This window comes from Setaria italica, chromosome IX, assembly GCF_000263155.2.
Source record: "Setaria italica strain Yugu1 chromosome IX, Setaria_italica_v2.0, whole genome shotgun sequence".
Lineage (NCBI taxonomy): Eukaryota > Viridiplantae > Streptophyta > Magnoliopsida > Poales > Poaceae > Setaria > Setaria italica.
The window spans coordinates 5,875,181-5,898,538 of NC_028458.1; the positions used below are offsets into that span (position 1 = coordinate 5,875,181).

Consider the following 23,358-nt stretch of genomic DNA (forward strand, 5'->3'; position numbering starts at 1 on the left):
CGCCCTCCTCTTTATCCAAACCCAGCAATCTCCTAATCCGGCAACCCTAACTTGATGAGCACGACACTAGAGAAATAGGACATTTGGTCAGGGTTCCTGGAATCAAAGCAAGAAATTGAAATTGAAGAAAGGAAGAAATAAATCAAGGTGGTAGAGAAGGATGAAACACTATCGACCCGCCACCTAGGTATTCACTAATTATCCTCCCGGCGCTTCCGACATCACGACTTTCTGTATGCTATCCGTCATTCTGACAACCTCCGTGCCCACTCGTCCCCGCGGAAATATAGGTGACCAGGTAACCAACTATAGATTGAGTCGACTTAAATGCAGAAGGTAATTTGGGGGGCTGCAAACCGTTGAATAATATGCTTATGTGAGGAAAACCAGTCATCCTATACATCCTACCGATTTTTTTTCATGTAATTACCGCAAAGCTTCAACCATGTTGAGTGTGCTATCACGTCGCCAGCAACTTTCCTTTTTGATCGATTTCTTTAGCGGCATGTGAAAGCGATTTTGTATCAATCAACAAAATAAAAAAGGAAAATATACGGAATACGTTTTCCTATGTGGCGCCTACGTGGACATATACGACGTAACACCGGGGCGAGAAATTCTCCTGGCCCTCGGGTTGCGCTGCTACGCGCACCCCGCGCCGCCCACACGAAATCCCCCGCTTTCCCTCTATTTATACACACCAATACGGCGATATAAAACATACACCTCAGCCCCTTCTCTCCCAAGTCCCACCCCGCGCCTCGCCGGAGCTCCGCCGCCGCCGCCGCCACACCGCCCTCCGTTTCCGCCGCCGCCGCCGACCAGCCATCGAATGCCCTTGGAGGCGCCCCTCGACGCCGCATCTTCTTCAGGCCGAGGCTTCCACGCCGCGAGCCCCGTGCATCCCCACGGTGTTCGGAGGAAGAGGAGGTGGTCGGCGGCCGCCGGGGAGGAGCCCAGGAGATGAGGGCCGCGCGGGGGGTGGCGCGCGTGCGACGGGATGTGCTCGCCGCGCGCATGACGTGCCCGCTATGCCAGGGACTCCTCAGGGAGGCCACCGCCATAACCCACTGCCTCCACACATGTGAGTCCTCCCTCCCTCCCTCCCGCTCTGTCTCTCTCTGTCCCGTTCGCTCGTGCTCCCTCGCCGCGCCTGTCTCTGCCCGCGCCCGCGCCGGAGGCGGCCATGGTTTCCCCGCGCCGTCCCCCGCGTGGGCGCTCGTCTCCTCGCGCCGTGTCGCGTCGCGTTTGCGTCCTTTTGGTTTTGGTGTCGGATTCTTTTCGTTCTCTCGTTCGGGTGCCCCCGGCGATCGAGCTGGTGTCCGATGCGAGTTCTTTGATCCCAGGAGGGTGGCGAGCGCGCCGCCTTTCTCGTGGATTGTGGCTTCGGTCGCGCTCCCCCGCGTGTTTGCCCGTGATGGCCACCTCGCGCCGCGTTCGCGTTTGCTTCCCCGTGGCTGGCTTTGCTGTAGGAGCTCAACTGGCCATGGGCGCCGGGTTTTCGTGCCCGGCGTCGCCGGCTATGGTTCCTTCCACGTCTCCGTGCATCCTAGCGTTTCCTCTGCCTGTTCTCGACGATCCCGAGGTGCCCTGTGGCGCCTCTTGATCTTCACGAGGTCCAAAAGCCGCGGGCTTTGTCCTGGGCTGGGGCTGCTCTGCCGACGCGGAGCCACTCGCCGGCTGCCTCCGTCTCCGTGGTTTCTTTGTTCTCGCTATCGCTTCCTCCCGCGAAGGCTCGGGGGCCTCGGGGCTCGGTTCCTCGCCGCCGGCATGCTCCTTAATCCTTATCTCGTTCGAGTGTTCTCGGTTCTTGCTCTTCCGAGTTGGCAATGCCGCAAAGGCGCGGCGTCCAGGCGGCTGGCAGGTCTCATCTATCACCGCCGCTGCAGGGCAGACTACTCGCAGTCTGAACTCGGCACAACCTGCTGGGAGCCTGGATCGGGTGCCGCGGTTTACCATTAGGCCCTGAGCATACCATCGGCGGTGACCGCCAGTACCACATCCTTATGGTCATGGCGACATGGCCCGGCCTCCCGTCCGCGATTCCTGACAGGGTGATCGAACAACTTTTAGTGCACCAACGCCTTGCGGACCGCGGAGCTTTTAGTGCTAGGGGAAAAGGCTGTAAAGCGTCGGTCACTTGTTGCAGAATGTATGGGGTGTGCTGCATCGAGGCACTCTAGTAGCTTCTGTGAGTTTGGTAATGGTGGGGGAGTTTGGACTTTGGAGATGGTGCCATTCTAGCCTAGTTCTGATCAGAAACGTGGTGTCCGATTAGCTCGAGTCCTTGTGCTTATGATTGTAGAATGGCAGTTTGGAATTCTGTTGGATGCTATGATTGTCCACTGCCTTCTATATATTTGTGGATGGAGTTGGGGCTTGTGTAAGGAAATTAGCCAAAGTGTTCATTTTGTAGGGTGGATGGTAGTCTTTAGCGTTCTTGATCGTTAAAATATTTCTTAGTTTCATTGCATATTGGTGTCTTGAACAATCTCAACAAAAGTCAGGCAATGCTGCTGCACCCTAAATGTAGTGTTGATGTCAGGCATGCTGCAGAGAGGCATAGAGCAGCACATATACATGTAGGAACCAGACCAAAGGAAACGCTTCACTGAATAGGAGCTTGCAGAGTTTGCGCGCCAAATATCGTACGTTACTAGTTGCTGCAACAGAAGTTAACAAGTGTCGTTACCGTCATCAGTTCTTTTAAATCTCTTTCTGAATCTGTCTTGCTTGTATTAATAGAGTTTCTCTTGTGACTATATCTTTGACAGTTTGCCGGGAGTGCATTATGGAGAAAATAAATGACGATGAAGTTGAATGCTGCCCAGTATGCAACATTGATCTTGGCTGCGATCCTGAAGAGAAACTCAGGTGAACTAGTTGTTTAACTTTTGAGTCTCTTCTGTAAAATATTATCTCTCCTTCGTTACTTCTGGCAATTCCTTCTGCTTATGAATTCTTGTACGAGTGCAACCTTCAGTCATTAATATGATGTGAAATTTTAGATGTCATATTGTAGCTAATATGTAATAAAACTGTGTACCTTGAAAACTTCTCTGTCGAACTCGACCGGTGATGGTTCCAAGATCAAGGGATAGTCAAAGTGCAGAAAAAGGACTACAAGGATTATCACAACAGATAAAACCCATATATAATCTATTTGCCTAGGATGTCTGCAATTCAGACAAGTGAGCTCCGTCATAAATATAGCTTGATCTTGTTACTTTAAAAGTTTAAACCGTAAAGTACTTGGAATAAACATTAACTTTCCTTTGACACTGCTGTTTCCTTTTGAAGCTCTGATTGCATACAGCATTTATTGAATCAGAGCTTATTCCATGTTCTATTAATAGTCTCACTATGATATGCTCTTTTGTTCACATATCATACCTGATTGAAAATTGTTTCTTATGATTATCACTTGAAGGAGAGCACTATCTTGTAATTGCACCTTTACAGATTGTACCTTTCAATTTGACAAAAGCTGGAGAAACCAGCCTCTCTGAAGTTCCCTGCCTACGTTTTCCACCATATTTCCAAATACACATATTTTCTTTTTTTGCCTCAAGTACCCGGTTTCTTATTTGTGTGAAACAGAATTGTCGGCCATAGTGCTGCAGCTGTTTATTTATGTCTATTGAGTTGAATGATCAACTGTGAATTGTCACCTAACTGTGATTGTTTCCTTGTATGAAGACCTGACCACAACCTTCAAGATATCAGGAATAAGCTATTTCCAATTAAGAAGAAAAAAGTTGATTCTCTGAAGGCTCCAACAACATTGCCAGCAAAGAGAAAACAGAGGTCCCTTTCTTCCTTGGTGGTTGACACTCCAAGCGTAGAGAAGTGGACTGGTTTGACTGGAAAGAGAACCAAAGCTAAAAGAAGGGCAGCAGCTTCTCGTGCAACTTCTTCCAGTAATAATGGAACCATGAAGTTACCAGCTAAATCTGAAGGTCGAGATCTGAAGACTGAGAAAACCTCAGCACTGCAATCTACCAAGGTGGCAAAAACAGCAAAGAAAAATGAAAGTCGAGATCAGAAGATTGAGAAAGCTTCAGCACAACAATCGACCAAGGCGGCAATAGCTGCAAACAAAAAGCAGGTACATATGAAGAACTGTGATGTTTGTGTAATATCAAATGATTTCGAGTGAAAGTTTGATGTGAATTCTCTTTGTAAACTTTTCTAGTTCTCATAAATCATTATCTTTCAAAACAGCGAAGTACAGATGTAGAAGTCTCAAGTAAGCCATATTCTGAAGATAAAAAGAATGCCAAGAAAGCTGACAAGGTGGTTCATGCTGCAAGGAAGGCAAAAGCACCTAGATCAACTCCCAAAATCCATGCTGCCACTGAAGAGCAAATAAAGAAGAAAGGGAGTGAACTCCCTATAAGGAAAGAGGAGACAGAAAATGAAGTGAATATTCCTGGAACAACGGTGGCGAAACGTTCAAATGAGCTGAGTCATAGAGAGGGGGCAGAAAACGAAGTGAATATTCCTGGGACAACGGTGGAAAATAATGGCACTTCCTCAGAACCTGCACCGTCGACAGATCAAGCAACAACAGAGGATAATTCGAACCAAGGATTGTCTGGTTCTGCAAGCACTTTGCATGATCCAATAACCACTCCCGTCTGGTTCTCATTAGTTTCTTCTCCTAACCAGTAAGATCGCATCATCTCAGTGTTCAGAATATGATTCACATAAGACTATTATGCCTTTTATCTAAGTTCAGTTCAAAATGCTAACTTGTTTTCAGGAAAGGAGATCTACAGCTGCCTGAGTTATCAAAGAGTTACTTGAGAATTAAGTGAGTTTCATTAGTCCTGTAATTTCTTTGTCTCTTTCTATGCTAGAAAGCTCTTTTATGTGCTGCCCTCTTATTCTTAGGTTAGACTTATCCAATTATTTGCCTGATCTGTTCTCACCTGGCTATTTGCCGTACCAATGTACAATGATGATGACGTAGGAATGTTTTTCAGTAATAAATGATAGTGGTAAATTTTTAATACCATCCCTTTTTGGTTTATTAACTAATTAGATTTCAGCTCTAATATTGATAGTGTTTTGTATGTATAAACACTAATGAAAGTACCTAAAAAAACGTCATCATCTTGAGAATTTGGGCCAACGATCACAATGTGTTCCATGGGTGACTATCTTATAGGAACTTCTATTAGGCAACTTGCAAGCTACACTGCTGAGCAGTCCAATGTTTCACAGCTGTAGTGGCATGCATTCTGCTCCCAGAATTCTAATTTCTTTCTTCAATATGTTTTTTGTCTTTATTTCAGAGATGGCAGTTTGCAGATTTCCTTTGTACAGAGGTACGTTGCGAAGAAACTGGATATAGGTGATGAAAATGAGGTGCATTTCTCATATATCACTCATTCACTCCATACACTTCCATTTTTGTTGTTAGATGAAACAAAAACCTGGGTCGGCCTCTTTGCAACTTGCTTGTTTTAGAGCATTTGATTGATCAGCACAGGCTCAATCTGAGAATGTGGTAGACCACTAGAACACACAGGATCGATTTTTAGCAGTGAAATCTGATCGCCTTAGCTACGGATAGAACCAAGTTTGTAGATTTGGATGGCAACATCTGAGTTATTCGCAGTCTCTGCCCAGCGTTTCTGCCCTGCAGAGCTGGGCTCTGAAATGATGTAGTCTTAACCTATGACCATTTCTGTAGTCTTGGCACCCGCAAGTAAGCCTTTCCATGGCCTATTTTGCGTGGCTTCCACAAATCAGTTTCAGTTGCAAATATCCAAGGGAATCTTGGAACCATGTACTGATGCATATATATACTTGCACAACTCATAGTAACTTGCTGTTCTTCTGTACGTGAAGGCCTTTGGATCATGTCAAGAAAGCGCTAATAATTCTGATGCAGATGAAAATGATTCTGACTGATCCCACCACCCATTTAACTGATTCCTCTAATTTCTCTGTAACGGCAGGTGGAGATCTTATGCCACGGCAAGCCGGTCTGCCCCTCGAGCACGCTGCACGGGCTGGTGGACCTTTGGCCGCGGAGAGAGCCGGAGGAGCCCTTCCCGGCGTCGCTGGGCGCGCCGGCCAAGGAGTACGTCATGGTGCTGTGCTACCGCCGCCGCCACCGCCCTTTGACGCCGGCATCGTCGCCGCGCCACCAGACGACGAGCCCCGGTGAAGCTGAAGCCTCCTGCAACGGCGACGGCACCACCGCGGAGCCCGGCTGAAACTGCCGCGCTCTGTCCGTCGCTCCTGTCCATCGTCAGATCCTCCCAGTCATAAGCCTAGGATTAAAAGAAGAAGAAGAAAGAAATTACCCCTAGAGTTTTTTTTCTCGTTTCTTAGACCTTGTAAAGAGGGAGAAGAGAGAAGTTAGTTTGTCAGCAGTCTGTGGTAGAGTTTTTTTTTTTCTCGTTTCTTAGACCTTGTAAAGATGGAGTAAGCACCTTAAACAGTGAATCCTGTTTACTTTTTTAGAACATTTCTGACGAAAAACAAAAAAAAGTTAGGGTGAGATCGATCTTGTGTTCTTGCGCCGTGATCCGTCGCTCCATTGCCGTGCCAGGCAGTGCATAGCGCGCTATACTGCAATGCCTATACTGTGCTAGCAGCTAGGATCAACGTTGTTGATCGAGTAACTGCCGGCCGCGGCTGTTTCTGTCTCGTAGTGGTCACCTGGAATGGACCTGCCCGTTGGTTTACGGTCTCTACTGCGGCCTGCTGCTGGCTGCTGCTCAGCATCATCAGCATGGCAGCATGGCTGGCATTCCGAGCTGGAGCTCAGCCATACGCTTGAGCTTGAGCCCCACACTTTCACGCACGTCATGTCTGGAGGCTGGGTTGCCCGTGGCTCCTCCGCGTTGCTGACGCCGGCAGGCCAGGGGAGGAGTGGTTGACGAGCGAGCGAGCTGGTGATGATGGCCCAGGGAAAGGACGGGCGTGTGCGTGTCGTGTGACGGTGTGATTCCCTTCTCCTCCAAGAAAGCGAGGGCGGCTTCTGAGCGAAGCAAAGCAGATGCCGCGGCGGTTGACTTTGACTGTCCGTTACTGAACGTTAACTATCGCTTCTTTTCGCTGAGGTCGACCAGAAACAACAGCACAACACGCGTCTGTCGTCGTCCCGGCAAGGCGGCAACAGCTCCTTCCCAACATTTGTTCCTGTCTTGTTTTTAGAAAAAAAAAAACAGGCACGAGCACTGCCAAATCACTAGGCCAACGTTTATCCCAGCAAACAACAAGAAATACAACATGTGCAGGATAGAGAAATTCAGCAAAAAACTAAGACAGAATGTTACCGTTGGAGATCCAAACGGCGATTGCTTTTTTTTTAAATAAAAAAGAGAGAGAGACCAGGAACATTTGCCAGCATAGATTATTAAGAAGAGATTACATGTGCAAGGAACACAGCTCAAGCAAACAGCTCAACCAAGCCCAGAAAAAGGAAAAGGGATTACTCGCTAATGATGGTACAACCAAAGCTGCAAGGGACTAGCTTGGCCCCAGCAAGGCACCAAGTTCTTGCCTCTTGCAGTGAAGTCCCCTTGCAGGATGATCATGATGGCACCAATTTGCAAATACCCTATCCAAATTGTTTTCTCGTCCTGTGATTTCGCTCCTTCTTAATGCACCGGATGAACAGGATGGCAAAAGTATGGACTATGTCGAAGCTTGATCCCGAATCCCGATGCTACCAACAACGTACTGAACCAACCAACCCATGCAGCAGAGACTAGAGAGTAGTGGTCCACTGCAAATTGACTACAGGGGGCGTTTGGATGTCAGGGGCTAAACTTTAGCCCTGTCACATCACACGTTCAGATGCTAATTAGGAGGACTAAATATGAGCTAATTAAAAAACCAATAGCAGAACCCATAGGCTAAATCGCGAGACGAATCTATTAAGCCTAATTAATCCATCATTAGCGAATGGTTACTGTAGCACCACATTGTCAAATCATGGACTAATTAGGCTTAATAGATTCGTCTCGCGATTTAGCCTAGAGGTTGTGCAATTAGTTTTGTAATTAGACTATGTTTAATACTCCTAATTAGTGTCCAAACATCCGATGTGACAGGGGCTAAAATTTAGCCCCTCCCTGCCAAACACCCCCACAGAGTTTGTGAACTGCATTGAAAAACCATCCCACTGGGAAAGCATTCTGAACCTGAAGAAGGAACACGGAGGTTTCAGCCTGAATGGTTCAGAAATTCAGGCAAGTGCCACAGCAAAATGTCACCAAAACTGACGCACAGCAAATGCAATATAGTAAGGGGGTGTTTGGATACGAGGTGTTAAACTTTAACAGTGTCACATCGGATGTTCGGATGCTAATTAGGAGAACTAAACATGAGCAATTATAAAACTAATTGCAGAACCCTGTGCTAATTCGCGAGACGAATCTATTAAGCCTAATTAATCCATCATTAGCAATTGGTTACTGTAGCACCACATTGTCAAATCATGGACTAATTAGGCTTAATAGATTCGTCTCGTGAATTACACTCCATTTGTGCAATTAGTTTTGTAATTAGCCTATATTTAATACTCCTAATTAGCATCCAAACATCCGATGTGACAGGTGTTAAACTTTAACACATGGTTGCCAAACAGGCCCTAAGAAAGCGTAGTTCCCACATTACAGCTGGGCATCTCCGGCTACTGCTTATCCAATGTTAAAGGCCAAGCAGGTATGCAGGCAGCACTTCCCAATCACAGAAGGAAGAGAACCCAATTGGACAGAAAATACACTACACATGCACAGTCAAGTTCAGCAGCATCCAAAGTTTCAGACAGAAAAGGACACAACGCGATTTTCACATCAAAATTCAGGCCATGATACTAGACTTCACATATACAGAGACAGTCTGGAGGTCAATGGTGATGGACACACACAAGCTCTGCAGGGCTATGGAAGTGCGGATCTATGGCAAGTCAGATACATACATTTCTGTTTGTATGCAGGCTGCACTTTCTACATTACTAAAGTTATGGAAATCTACAAATTCAATGAGAGCTGAGCTTGAAACATCAGCATTAGAATGTGCAGGCAAAATTGCAATTATCATTCTCAGATATAACAGATTCACATATGAACACCATACCAATCACCAACTGAATCTAGCAATGGCTTCATATGTTCATAGCACCATTGCATCTCACCACAAATATGATATGACAAGCAAATCTAGCATGTTTACACACCCACAAGACAACCAAATATTAGACTCCGTGATCAAATCCAACTGCTAAGCCTGGTAATTACAAAGAAACTGCGATTGCAACCAATAAGGCAATAACATCAGCCCGGTCGAAAGTGCATCTTGGAAACCGTCATCGTACCATGGCCAGCCGCTGGATCAACCAATGCGGACGTAGGTGGGCAGGATGGGCCCCGCGGCGCTCATGCCGGCTGCCACCAGGCCGTTCCCGGCCGCCTCCTCCTCCGTGAGGAAGAGGTCGTCGGTGGAGCGCAGCGCGGCGTGGGCGCCTACCAGCGTGCCCCCGATCATGACGGAGCCGACGACGTTCCACCCGACGTTGGTGAAGAGCATGGCGACGACGGTGACGCCGCAGAGCGCGGCGAGGACGGTGCCGTCGTCGAACTCCACCCCGAATACCCTGAGCGGCTGCCCTCCCTGGGCGGGGCGCGCGAAGTAGAGGAAGAACCAGGCGGCGCAGAGGAAGAGGAGCGCGAAGAGCGTGCCGGGGTGCCAGAGCAGCGAGGCCGCGACGACGGCGAGCACGGCCAGCGCGTAGTTGGCGCGGAAGTAGGCGGTGTTGCGGCGCATCCGGGCGAGCGCCTCCCCGAGGGAGGGCGGCTTGGAGAAGGCCGGCGCGCGGAGGACCTCGGCCCAGGGGCGGCGCGCCGCGATGAGCGCCTGGCCCTGCTCGCGGAACCGCGTGACGAGCTCGGCCGCCTTGGTCAGCGGGGACGGCGGCGCCGTGGGGTCGTGGATCGGGCCCGCCTGGGTGGAGACCTGTGGCGGGGGAGGGTTGGGGTAGGCCGACGGGGGCGCGGGGTAGGCGGGGATCTTGGCGTAGGCGGCGCTGCCGCCGGAGGAGGAGGGCGCCGGGTAGGTGTACCCGCCGCCGGCGGGGGCGGAAGAGGCCGGCGCGACGTAGGCGGGTACGGAGCCGTACATGGCGGCGGGGGGAGGGGGCTGGGCGGCGGCGGAGTTGCGCATGGTCGGGGGAGATCGGATTTGCTGGAGGGAGGAGGAGGTTGGGGAAAGGTGGGGAGAAGAATACGACGCGGCCACGCACGCTGAGCTGGTTTGAGTCCTTGATTTACCCACGACTCGAGGGAGGGAATTGGGATGATTGCGCGGCGGTGTGATTCGCTGGAAAAAGAGAAGGAAACGAGCTCTATTTGTTGTGGGGGAGGAAACTGGCCAGGGGATGCCGCGTTTTTAAGCACCGCTTTGCTTCCTGGCAAAGCACCCGTTGGAACTTTTCGTTTTCTTTCCTGTATAGTTATTTTATTCTCGATACGAATAGTGTAAAAAAAATTCAAATAATGATATTTGTCCTATTCGCATATTAAATATTCAACTTTGAGTATCTGGATTCGGATACGATACGGATATTACACGTGCGGATTCGGATACGAACTATCCATTTGAACGCCTAAAACCTTCAGTCGGACGAACGGATAGATAATATCCGTACCACTTTCATCCCATACAAGGATGTAAAGAACACAATCAGATCTGATGACCGTCTTAATTAATAATGCACATGTTTTTATTCGAGATCCTCAATTCCAATTCGACCGGAACTGCACAAACTGATGATTTCTGGATGTATAGCGGACCAACATGTTACTGCATCAAAAGAATCTCATTCTACAGTCTCACGAAAGAGCATACCAGTGCTACTTCTTGTGTGTTCTTCAGATTCTATTCTAGGTTTCTTTTTCAGATATCCTTGTTGTTGACAACACCCTTATCAATTACGGCTATGGTTTTCCTCTGTCAAATCTAATAGATTTAGTATACTCATGTGTTCATCATACAACTACCGATGTGTTAAAAATTATTTTCATAGTGCTTGGTGTCCTAATGTTTATGTATGTACATCAATAGGTCTTTGCTGAAAAAGAGTTTAGACACAATAGAAACATGAAGAGAAAATAAAAGGAACACATTCATGCCAAAAGAAGAAATGTACCAAAAGTTCCACTCTGCAATCTTCCGCTGGTAGGTGATAGAATTTATACGAAGAAATTTCTTTTCGATACTTCAATTACAACATTGTTTTTTTTCTAGTGTAGGATATTCTATTTGAGATATTTTAGAGTGATAAAAAAAAGGAGTCATTCATCTTGAGAAATCGAATGGTGGAAACAAAGGAAGTACCGCGAACCATCTAAAGAGAAGTAATAAGAAGTAAAAAATAGTGAGAAATTACTATGATACTCTTTTAATTATGTGTAAATTTATTTAATTTTTTTATGCAAATAAGAAATTAAAGGAAAGTACTTGCAAGTACCACTACTTTAAAACCACTGTAACAAAGCTCAAAGATAGAAAGACCAATGTCCTTGAATATGCTCATGTCCTGAAGATTGCTCCTTTCATGAAAAAACTGGAGCTGTGTGTAACCGTGTAAGTTTACCCTGTTATCACAAAATTTCCCTTTTGCATATAAATTAATTTGGGCGTGGAAAATGCGATCAATATGATAAATACACACCGACAATGTTTCCTTTATGCTAACTCTTGAGCAATTGGTAGTGTTTGGAATATGCAATGAGATTAAGATGCGCTATTGTAGAGTTTTGGTTTTGCATTGAAATGAAAGCCCTACATGAGTGATTCTGTCTTTGCTTAAAAACACCTAAAGAAAATATCATCACACCAAGTTATGTCACAAGTATGATATTAGAAACAACAAGAATGTAATTCCTTAATTACTTTAAGTGTGCAGTAAGTATATTGACCCTCTGAACTTTGTTAGATGTGGATGAACTGCTAGCATCAACATTATCGTAAAGAGGACGGTAAGCTGCACAGCCGTCCTCCACACCAGCACGCCAATCTCAAGTTTGTTCGTTTGAGCGAATTTTCGGTCACAAAGATCACATTCTTCGCAGTTCGGTTATTCTTGAGAAGATGGAGATCACCACAAGGATTGAAATCACTGGTCCATCCATAGATACACATAGTTATGAGAATTCTGATGAGTACAAGGATGGTTATAAAGTCGCCACTGGCTTTGTGTGCGAGGCAGACCACCTCAATGTCGTTGAAGCGTTAATGCCATTGTTTCCAGGAAGGCCATGGAAGAGGTAAAGCGCAAATGGCCACGCAACACGGCGGCGAGGCGGGTTGGCATGGTGGGACAAAGGTCGCCATGGGAGGCACTGCGGTAGAACGCGGGCAAAGTGACCAAACCTTCGTTCCCTGAACTGTTTGTTCCGCGGAGACGGTGAAACGTGTTGTGTTGTGCTCAGTTGATTTCTATGGGACGACGGATGAGAGATGCTGATGCTTGAGAGGTTTTCTGTGGCTTCCACCTGCTATATTGAAAGTCCCATGCGCTGTAACATTACTACTAGAAACAAATGCACTGCTGTCGAACCTGGAATTCTTGGTTTGGGATGTAAGATTACTGAAACTATAATTCGGCCGTGGATGCATGCCCAGCCCCTCTAAAAATTAGTGCTTGTTTTGCTTCTGTTTGTGATTTTATGTGGACTAAACATGGATTATTTAGCATCAAAATGCACGAGGCCGTGGTGGGCTCCTGGCCTCCTCGGGTACTAAACATTGTGACTGGTTTAACTGGGCTTGGTGGTTTTTAGTCAGTGGCTGGCTCACGGCCTTTGATCTTTGCTGGAAAACGTCGTGGCCCATGCTTTCGGTTGCGGATATATAACCTGCCAAACTCTACGTCCAAGTACTATAGCTATAAAACAGATCACGACCTCGTGCGCCGCACCTCGACCTTCCCAGGCACAAGCTCGCCTGAATCGCGCCGCCGTCCCCCGCTTTCGATCTCGAGGTACACCGTCTCACCGTCGACCCCCCCTCCCCCCTTGGAATCTACTCCCATCTCCACCCCTTCGACGCGCACGATTGCATCGGAGTTCCTCCCATCTGCTACATATTCTTTGCAACAACAACTAAAATTCCGACGTGATCTTTTCCATTAAGTAAGTGATGCTGCGGATCAAGGAGATCGTGTGCCTTACGAGTCAGCAACAGGTAATCGCAGTTTGTTGGGGGCAGTTTGAGAGGAGAGGGATCGAGAGATCAATGGGGTTTGGAAGATATTAAGAAACAGAATTCGGCAAGAGACAAATTTGTTAAAAAAATCTCTTGTAGATCGTTTCCTAATTAATGAAGTATGTACCGGCGTACGCAATAAGCTGAAAACTGCAGCTTGAATACTTGATGCAGTTTATCGAGTGAGGTGCCCTTGCTATACATTCTTTTCACTTCAAGGGGTCCCTATTTTCTTTCTTGGTTTATAAAGTTAAATTTCAAGAAAAATCATGAACTTCATTATCAGTTACAATCGTCAATACTGCTTCATCCGTACCGGATTCGATAGGTTTAGAAAAATACCAATGCTATTGTTTGTAAAATTATTTTTTCAAGCACTTGATGTTCTAATCGTTCTTGTATATACTCTTCAGCAATCAGATGAATCTTCTCTACTGAAAAGAGTTTAGTGTAGCCACAACAGAAAGATCTGGGACAGAGTTCAAAAGACCACTTGGATGGAGCAATTACAGAAACAACAAAATCACCAACAGTTTGGCTTTGCGATCTTCCATTGGTATGTGATTTTGTACATAAATTACGAATGACAGTTTGTTTCCACTCATCTATATGATGAAACACGTGACGAGATGGATCTTAGTTTTCTCTACTGAATGCTATTATTTTTATTTGTTACAGGATGTTTTATCACACATCGTATCACAGTTGCCGATAAATGATGCTATAAGAACAAGCGTATTATCAAGAAAGTGGAAAGATATTTGGTGCGGCCACACCAAACTATCTTTGAATTCAACTACAGTGAGGAAACACTATTTCAAGAGCCCCATCGGTTATGTATTCCTCACTAATATGGAATTTGTTGCAAGAGTTGATGCAATCCTGCTTCAACATAGTGGTGGAGGGATCGAGTGTATGGAAATTAAGTTCAGGTTACATAATAGCTATGCATATCATATTGATCGTTGGGTTAATTTTGCGATCGCATCGAAGACCAAGGAGCTTATTATTGACTTATCAGGATCCAGAAATTTGTCATATGGCAATGCCATAAAGCGACATAGCTAAGAACCATATAGTTTACCTCAGCAGCTTTTCTGTGCCCATAATGGTTCATACTTGCAGTGTCTAGAGGTTGCTTCTGTATCTCTACATCTTCCTGCTGATTTCAAGGGATTTCTGAACCTTAAGAATTTTACCTTAGTTGATGTGAGTATTGGCAATGAAGATATTCAGTGTATGCTATCCAGATGCAATCTTCTGGAATATTTTGAGATTTCCTATTGCAGAAATATTACTAGTATACGAACTCCTCGGCCTTTGGGTCAACTTAATCATTTGGTAGTGGACAACTACCTCTTGCTTCAAAATATAGAGTTGAACGGTAGTCCAACAACTTTCAAGTACAACGGTACTGTGATTCCTTTTGCATTTGCTTCAACTTCCAGGTTGACAAATGTATCTATTAAGTTCTTGTCTTGCCATGCTGCCCTTGAATACATTGTGACTGGATTCCCCAGTGCTTTGCCAAGGCTTGAGAGTCTGACTCTACATTGTGCAGAACGTGAGGTTTGTAGCTGTCTTCTATGGTTATGGTTTCAATTCTTGTGCATTAATTTGTAAGGTTGAATTTAACAAGTATATTTTTTCCCTTTTGGTACGTGTCTGTGCCCCCAGAGAATAATTTTACCAGGAAGACCGTTCCAATTTAGTTATCTTCGGCATTTGAAGTTGGAATTGATCATTTTTTGTGACAAAAAGATCGATGTCCTTGACTATGCTCTTGTCTTGGAGGTTGCTCCTTTCATCGAAAAACTGGAACTGCATGTAAGTTTATCCCTTCGATGGAAATACATATTTTGCATATGAACGCATTTGGTTGTGAAAAATGCCATCTGAGTATAAGGTACAAGAGCAAGCAGTGGCTACTTATGCTAACTGTTGATAAGTTAGTAGCGCTTGCAGTATGCAATGAGGCTAGATGCACTATGAAAACTTTTATTGGGTTTTTTATTGAACAGAAAGCTGTGGTTCTGCATTTGTTCTTAAATACACTTCCCCCGCTTTGAAGTTAATTCATGAGAATAGCATTCACAACAATTAGAGTTGAATTATGTATATGTTCCTTAAGTGTAGGCTCTCATTCTGTATCTTGAATGATGTATCCATGATAATGCATTTCTCAAAAAAAAAATACTTTCATGTACTAACACTCCACTTTATTTTAGATGTGGATGGACTGCTGGTGGTGTCAACCATACCGCAAAGAGGATGGTGAGCTAAGGATTCGCCTCCCACATCAACAACAACATCTCAAGTTTGTCCACATCAGCGGATTTTTTGGTTACAAACATCAAGTGGAGCTGGCACTTCATATTCTTCGTAGTTCCGTCATCCTTGAGAGGATGGAGATCACCCCAAGGGTGGAAATAACTAAACGTGAGACCGAGTCAAGAAATCTATATTATGAGAGGACCCAGTACATTAGTGGCCGTAAAATCGCCTCTGAATTTGTTTGCAAGGCGGACCAACGTAAAGTTGTAGAACTGGTAAAGGGGACCTCCGCTTGACTATGGCTGAGGAAGAGGTAGAGAGCGAGGGGCCTCGCGATGCTGTAACCACGGCTCAAAGGTTGTCTTGTGAGGCACGATAAAGGTGATGAGATTTACCCATTGATTATTGTAATAAGACTTATGCATTGGATTTTGCTCATGATTTTATTTAGAAGTTGAGTCATGAATTTCACAGCATGTCAGTATGCCTCTCTTAAAAACCAATGCATGTTTTGTTTCCGTGTACGAAGCCTAAACCTCATTGTATAAAAAGTTACTCTCCGAGTTTAAAAATACAAAAATATATTTTATTTTTAGAAACAAACCTTAAATATTCTGACCAATATATTGTTTGATTATAAGAATGTTTAGTGTATGCAATGTAAATCATATTGCTTTTAGTCGCAAATGTAAATGGTGTACTATGTGAGAAAATAATGGTTGAAGTCTAAACTTGAAGACCAAATAAAAAATAAAATATGTATTATCGTCGAATTGAGAGAGTATATATCTCCTTTTTTTTTGAAACGAGACTATATCTCTTACTAAACAGGAGACGTATGCATGCTTAGCCTTCGCCTACAGCAAAAGATATACGTGATCGGATCAGTGATTCAGGGAATCATCCGTGGTTTTCCTTTTCTTTAAATACCTGCCCCTCCCGTTTTTATCTTTCAAATTAAACGCCGTCTCTGAAAATAACACTCTCCACTATGATGTACTCCCTCCGTTTCAAATTGTAACTTGTTTTGGTTTTTCTATATTTATAGATATTACTAGGTAGAAATGCCCATGCATTACTACGTGTCCTTACTTACTCTCACGCTATTATTCGCTTGTTTCTAATATGTTAGCTTCGCTTCACAATATGGTGGTACGTTGTTCCTAGTAGTCCTCTTTTTGCAAGTACGGTAGTAGAAAACATTTGTGGGTGGTTTAATGATATCTGTTTATTACGTGGGACCCACACATAGAACTCGTGCGTTCTGATAGAAGCGGGGGCGGGCAGCTCTGAGTGGCGTACCGCCGTTCGGAGTCCCATTGCCGCAGTAGAAGGCGACCTACAATGGGAGCGGCGTCAAGATGTATGATGGCGCAACTGTTGTTGGGGCCCTCGCCCTCGACCTCCAGGGCCACCGCCTCCCCAGCGCTGCGCGCCCTCGACGCCGCCCTCGCCCTGCTGCTCGCCCGCTCACTCGAGCCGAGCGAGCGAGGGGACACGCTCGCGCTGCACCGCCGCCGCCGGGCTCGACCAGGCCGCCGCGTATCCGCTTCTTTTTCTCTATTTAAGAGACATTACCCGTATCCGCATCCCAGATTTTAAGCCCGCGATTTCAGGTGTAAATTGGCGAGGTAGGATTCTACCTGGGTGCGCGGCTTGCAATCCCCGCCGCCTCCGGGCACGCGACGCTCCGGCCGCCACTCCGTCTCCATCTCGGCCCTCCCTCCGCTTCCTCACACTCCGCCGCCATCATCCCCCCTCTGATTCTTCCTCCGCCGCCTCCGCACCTGTAACACCCAGTGTTATTAAAAGCCTAAGAAGGTAATTTAGAGATTAATGATGAATTTGGATGCAATAGAGGTATTATGGACCAAAGTCACATTTGGGTCAAATTTGACCAAATATTCGAATTCAAGATTTAAAAATTCAAAGGACTCCCACAACCAAGAGTCGGGTGACAACTTGAGAAATGGAATCTTTAATCTATGGTTAACCATTCCAGAAGTTCTTAGCCCAAGAAACATGAATTTAAATTCCCGAATTAGAACTCAAAGAGGGAACAAGTTACTTTTGAGCTATCTGCCGAGAACTGAATGGCAGAGCACCCGGGGTGTTAAAAACACTCAAGAATGGCCAAGAACGGGATATGACAAAGATTTGGAGGTTAATGAGCTTTTATGGCCAAAGTCAACTTTTGGTCAAATTTTAGTCAAAGATGCCAAATAAGCGCTTCAAATTCAGAAAAAGTTGACAAATGCATGAATTTGGACCTTATGGACATTTGGAACTCAAAGAGACCATTTGAGAAGCAAATGGACTTTAAATTGTCCAAAAATCAGAAATGGAGGATGTTACTGTTCACTAACTGGATATAGGCATAAATGCCTTTGAAAAACAGTACTAAATGGAATGAACTTTGATTCAAGAGATTTTGGAGAAATGCTATATGAGCCTTTAGTTTTATGGGCAAAATGGAACTTTCATGTCAAGCTTAGCATGATCTCCAAATTTGGCATGAAACAAATGGCATTTGAAGTGTTAAATGGGAACTCGAAGTTAAATGGAGGATTTTGGTACTGCTCTGTTGATATTGAAGCCATTCAGTGCAATTTCAATTCAGTAAAAAGCAAGAATTAGCAGCCAGCTTCAGGACCAACTTTGGAAGGGAAAAAGAGAGATTTGGCTGTTGAGATGAATAAGATAAATGTAGAGAAATAGGTTCTCTACAACTTCTATAAAGGAAGTTTTGAGAGTTTAAGTGAAAAAAATGAAGTAAACACAACCTGAACCTTCAGTTCAGAAAAATTGACAGTTCTGTCAATACTGGAGGAATGAACAGTAACAGTTGGTTTTGGAAGCAAATTTCGAACCCTTAGAGTCAAAATCAGCAGAAACTCCAAATGTATCAAAGATAGTCACAAATATTTCCTACAACTTTGTTTAAGGGCTCTGAGCAAGACTCTATTGAATTTTAGCCACGAAAATCGACCTTAAGAAAATCTGTCAAAAGGCTTAGCTGTTAAAAAGGGAAAAGTAGTAGTCAAGTTCAGAAGGAAATTCCCCTCGATTGGTTGGGAATCTGAAGGAGGTGTAATAATATGAATTGAAATTCAGCAAATTTACTACAACTTTTATAAAGGGACTTTTGAAAGACCAGTTTGGATTTTTGTCGTAACTGGCTGTTGAAGTTTCTGACAGCAAGGTTCAAAAGGAGAAAATTCAGTTAAGTTGAAGTTCAATGTCCAGAAAAGTTCAGAGATATTTTTCACGAGGAAGGAGCGAGATTCAGCCAAAAGTGCAAATCTATGAAAGGTAGAACTTTGGATTTCCTCCAACTTTCATAAAGGGTGTTTTGGATGTGTTGCTGGCCAAAGAAAGCAAAGAATTCAAATTTCTTTGGAGGCTCAAAGTTAGAACTTCATGCTGTCCTCAAGAACAGTGATGCTTAGCAATCTTTGGTGCAAGTTTTTGAAAAATCTAGTGTGTAAGAGATGGGTTCTTATGTGCAAAATGGAACCTTTGTTGTATGTTGAACTAAGATCAGTGGAAGTTGGGCAAGATAAAGTGAGTTTGGGCAGTTAAAATCGAACCTAAAGAGGAGCAAATGGCTCTGCTGAGAGGTCTGACGAAACTGAATCGTTCTGGTTCAGTTACAGAGAGTTTTCGGCCGAACTTTGAGTTTCGAAATCTTGGTGCTAGAGTGCTCGCCTCAGTTAATGGTCAATCTATCAATTGAAGTACTTAGTTTACACTACAAGATTGTTTAAAGGAGCGTCGCGAATCGCAATGAAAATTTGGGATTTTTTAACCTCTGAATCTTGGAAGATTTGAGTACAAGCAAGTGTTAATAGGGAAGAACAGAAAGCACAGAGACGGCAAGAGCCGTGCTGTCGCCGGCCCTCACGCTTGCCGGCCAGCGCGACGGCCACGGCCGCGCCACGCCGCTTACCGCGAGCCGAGCTGGACATCATGCACGGTGAAAAATCGTAATGTTGCTGCATCCGCATCTATCCGTTTTACTCTGCCGCTTTTCACCACCGAGAGCAGAGCTCGAGCGAGCCAGCAGCACGTCGCCGGCCGTTCTTCGCGCCGCCGTTTCCTCCTCGCGAACCAGCCACCAACTACCTCTCTGACTCCACCGCGACGCCCTGCAACCGCCCGTCGTCCAGTTCGTCGCTGCCAGCCCGGGCATCGCCGTAGTACCGGTCCGCCCGTTGCCACCACCATCCTCCGGTGAGCTCTCTGTGCCGCCCGTTTCTCTTCGATGTTTGGGTCCTAGTCGCGTTTCTGGGTTGGTTGGGAGCCGTAGGAGGAGGCCGAAGGCCGTGTTGTGCCGTCGTCGTGCGAGGCCACGGCCGGCAGCCGGCCAAGCCGCCCGCTGCCGTGGAGAAGCCATATCCGGCCGTCTCCCGGGGGGCCGCCGCCGCCCACGGGTGTGCCGCGGCCTGGGGATGCCTCCCCGGCCCGGCCCCGTCGCCGGCAAGCCGCCAGCCGGCGAGCCCCCTCCGGCCTGTTGCGCCTCTGTTCTTAGCCAGGGGAGGAAGAAGCCCCTGACCAAGGGGGGCCCGCTCGTCAGCTGGAAGAGGGGGAAAGGAGGAGAAGCTTGGTAGGCCGGCTTTTGGGCCCAGTGCGAATGAGAAAAGTTTTGGGCCGGGGTTATTTAAATAAACCTTAGGTTTTCGTTTTATAGATAAAGAGTTTAAAATTCGGTTTACACCATTTAATTCACAGGAAATTCTAGAAGTGCCCAAAATTAGTGAAACCAATTTTTTTAAGATTATTTTATTTTCCTTTATGCATTAAAATTATTATACCTTAGGAAAAATAATAAAAACTTAGGTATTTGTTTAATGCATTTTCATTAAGGTATTTAAATAAATACTTAACCTTTATTAAATGCATAAAATATGGAATAATATTTTCATGTTCAAAAATTATTATTAACTCATAGGAAATTAGGTTTTGAGACTAGAAAATAATTATAATATTTTCTATAAATAAAATAAAAAGCCTAAGGTAGGATTAGTAAAGAAAATAAAAATAGTGGGTTTAATCTTTTCGGGTATTTGCGTGTTGGCTTGCAACTTTATCATGATAAATTGTGTAGTCACTTGTTGGCTTGCAACTTTATCATGAAGGAAAGTTGTATAGTCTTGTATTCAAAAGTTTGCATCTCTAACTCCTGCATATACTGAATCGTAGACGTCGAAGCTCTTGAAGTGAGATTCGTGGAATTCAGCTGAGGATGGGCAGCGTCCGCGAAATGTTGAAGTGCCTCTTTTACTAAAGGGGTTTTCCGAAGAACTAACATTTGTTGATCCCAGGCAAGCCCCGGTGCATTTATACCTATCTATTTTGGAGTTATTATTTCATGTGTCCAATTATTGGTTAATTTCTATATGATTGCATTAAGTCTAGGAGTTGAATGAAACCCATTCTTGTGCATGACCTTACCTTGTTTTAAGGACATCTTTGCCACTTGTTCAAACAATTAGTAAGTAACCCAAGTTTAGAAATGCTTAGATGCTTAGAGTAACTTGGTTACCGAACCTTAAGGTGAAATGTTGGGTCATACATGTTAATTCTGGAAAGGTAGCTCGGAAGTTTGAGAAGCGGACAGAAGCTAAGGATGTAGTTCTGTCTGCTAGATTAATTTGGTTAATGCCCGATTCGTTGTCTTAACCTTTGATCAAGTGATAAGCATCTGATCACTTACTGGGTATGGGACCAGTAAAGCCCAGTAGGTTAGTAAACTCTCTGATCGGGAATACTTCGTACCCGCGCTTGACGTGCTGGAGATTGGCAGGGGCGTAGCCTGAAACTCACATGGAGATCAGGCCAGACGTGGGGTCCCATGTGGGGGTGCGTCCCTGGGTCCGGGTAGTCTTATTCCCAATCATTGATTTTGCTAATCGAAAAGTCGTTACGTACTACCTGGACAGTCGTATATAGCTGGTGATCAGGGTACTCTCCTGCAGGATGTATTATGATCCGGATCGCCACAATTCTCGGTTATGAATGCACTTGATCACTGTTGAGCATCGTAGTATAATCTCTTGAATGCAAGGTCTTTCCGAAATTAATTTGTTGTATGACTTAATTTCCTACTGCTTGCAAAGGCATATTTTTGTCATCATTTAAATTGGTTAGGTAATAACTTAATTGAGTTAAAAGATAAAGCTAAGGCCTCACTTTTTAGTAAGCTCTTTTGGCAAAAGGTGAGTCAGCCAGTACACTAAACAGCTATCATGTAGTTCCAGAAAGACTATTATATTGGTTAGTCGGGTAAGCCTTGCTGAGTACCCCGTACTCACGGTTATCCCTTGTGGCTGTTTCAGAAGCACCGCAGGAGCCCACAGAGGAGGAAGCCCCAGAAAACTAGGGTATTGTTATGAGTCTCGCAATACCCTCAGAAGGAAAAACTCTTATGTGCATCTCCCACCTGGACCAGTTTATGTTTAAAACTCCTAGAATCCCTCTAACCTGCATTGTTAAGTTTACTTCAAACTACGTTCTGTAATAATTCGTACCTCTTGTATGTATGTACAAATATAATGTTTGTTGATGCTATCCCATTGCGGATACTATCCTGATGTATGGCTATGAGACACGACGTGGATCTTTCGAGGAGTCCTAGGGACACTCGACAGACGACCGGACTTATACTGTTTTAAGTGCGCTTCGGATAATTGCTGCGTCGGCAGCAATTAGGCGCATTTAAACCAGTTTAAGTTGGATGGTTCCGCCACAGCACCCGCCGGCCACCGCTCCGTCGTCCCTCGACTGACCCGACGGACGGCGACCGCGAGGTGCAGGCGGCGCCCCCGCCAGGGGTCCGACGAGGACGTCGGGGAGGACCGCACCGCTAACCTCCCTGAGGAGCTCCTTGCCCTCGTCTTCAGCCTCCTCAGCTCCGGCGACCGCAAGCGTTGCTCCTTCGTCCGGTGCCAGATCCGTCGCCGCCTCCAGCGCCTCCTTCGCCGAGGTGAGGAGGGGAGAGGACCTCCCTTCACACTCTCCCTCCTCCCCCTCTCCACGGCCGCGACCGAGCCCAGGACACCGGCCGGGTCCGGGTGCCGTGCTGGTCGCCATGGTGAGGAGGAGCGATGGTCAGCGGCGCTACAGTCAGGCGCGAGAGGTGGACGGAGAGGGAGCTGCGAGCGAGAGCACAGCAGCAGCGGCCGGAGGGGAAGGGCGAAGAGGGAGCCGCGGGCGAGAGGAGCAGTGGCAGCAGCCGGACGAGCGGAGAGGAGCCGCGGCAGTGGCAGCATGAGACGGGGAAAAAATGGGCAGAGAGGAAGCCGCGGCAATGGCGGATGGATGAAAGAAACGGAAGAGGAGGTGGACGGGCGGAGTCGCGGAGAGGGAGACGGACGGTTCTCGTGGAGGAGCGCAGGCGGCGGATGGGAGGAGACAGAGCGCAGGCGGCTGACGGGAGGAGACGGAGGCTATGACAGGTGGACCCACGACGGACGAATTTTTTTTGGCTGAAGCGTTATTCAATGGACTGCGGGTTAATTATTAAAAAGTTGAGGGACTTTTTTGCAAAATGATCATAATGAAGAAATGACCGCTGTTTTATATTATTAGGTATATATTATGCATCTAGATATACAATCCACGATAAAAAGCTACGCACCTGGAAAAATGAAACGGAGCGAGTAGCAAAACTTGTGAAGATAAAGAAAAAAAAGATCGTATTTAACCAATTAATGGTTTCGAAGCTTCTGATAAGTTTTGACCGAAACTTTAGAGCAAAATCGCGAATTATGTTAATTTCGCCGGGGAACGAAATTCTAGCCAAACCAAAAGAGAGAACCCTGCGTGCACGTGCACGCAATGCAGCCAATG

General features: G+C 45.8%; 2 protein-coding genes across 4 annotated transcripts; one reads left to right on the forward strand and one right to left on the reverse strand.

Annotated features, from left to right (window-relative positions):
- Positions 1 to 830: 830 nt before the first annotated feature.
- On the forward strand, positions 831 to 6,517 carry LOC101786697 (E3 ubiquitin protein ligase DRIP2). 3 transcript variants are annotated; one of them, XM_022822774.1, is made up of 8 exons: positions 1,042 to 1,084; positions 2,546 to 2,648; positions 2,775 to 2,874; positions 3,700 to 4,108; positions 4,225 to 4,670; positions 4,766 to 4,816; positions 5,301 to 5,373; positions 5,970 to 6,517. In XM_022822774.1, exons 3-8 carry the CDS (start codon positions 2,792 to 2,794, stop codon positions 6,228 to 6,230), a joined length of 1,323 nt encoding a protein of 440 aa, XP_022678509.1. In that variant the 5' UTR covers positions 1,042 to 1,084; positions 2,546 to 2,648; positions 2,775 to 2,791; the 3' UTR covers positions 6,231 to 6,517. The 3 variants fall into 3 exon arrangements, with proteins under 3 accessions (XP_004981822.1, XP_022678508.1, XP_022678509.1); XM_004981765.3 differs by lacking the exon at positions 2,546 to 2,648 and having other exon boundaries at positions 831 to 1,084; XM_022822773.1 differs by lacking the exon at positions 2,546 to 2,648 and having other exon boundaries at positions 831 to 1,084; positions 5,301 to 5,333.
- A 2,520-nt stretch (positions 6,518 to 9,037) lies between these two features.
- On the reverse strand, positions 9,038 to 10,371 carry LOC101752555 (PRA1 family protein E). Its single transcript, XM_004981766.2, has one exon. The coding sequence runs from the start codon at positions 10,186 to 10,188 to the stop codon at positions 9,361 to 9,363; it is 828 nt and encodes a 275-aa protein (XP_004981823.1). The 5' UTR covers positions 10,189 to 10,371; the 3' UTR covers positions 9,038 to 9,360.
- Positions 10,372 to 23,358: the final 12,987 nt, after the last annotated feature.

Bases quoted from the DNA above. Each gene is read 5' to 3' on its own strand.
- LOC101786697 (XM_004981765.3), top strand. From the start codon at position 964: ATGAGGGCCGCGCGGGGGGTGGCGCGCGTGCGACGGGATGTGCTCGCC. The intron at 1,085-2,774 runs GTGAGTCCTCCC...TATCTTTGACAG, and splicing joins AACCCACTGCCTCCACACAT to TTTGCCGGGAGTGCATTATG. The intron at 2,875-3,699 runs GTGAACTAGTTG...CCTTGTATGAAG, and splicing joins GATCCTGAAGAGAAACTCAG to ACCTGACCACAACCTTCAAG.
- LOC101752555 (XM_004981766.2), bottom strand. From the start codon at position 10,188: ATGCGCAACTCCGCCGCCGCCCAGCCCCCTCCCCCCGCCGCCATGTAC.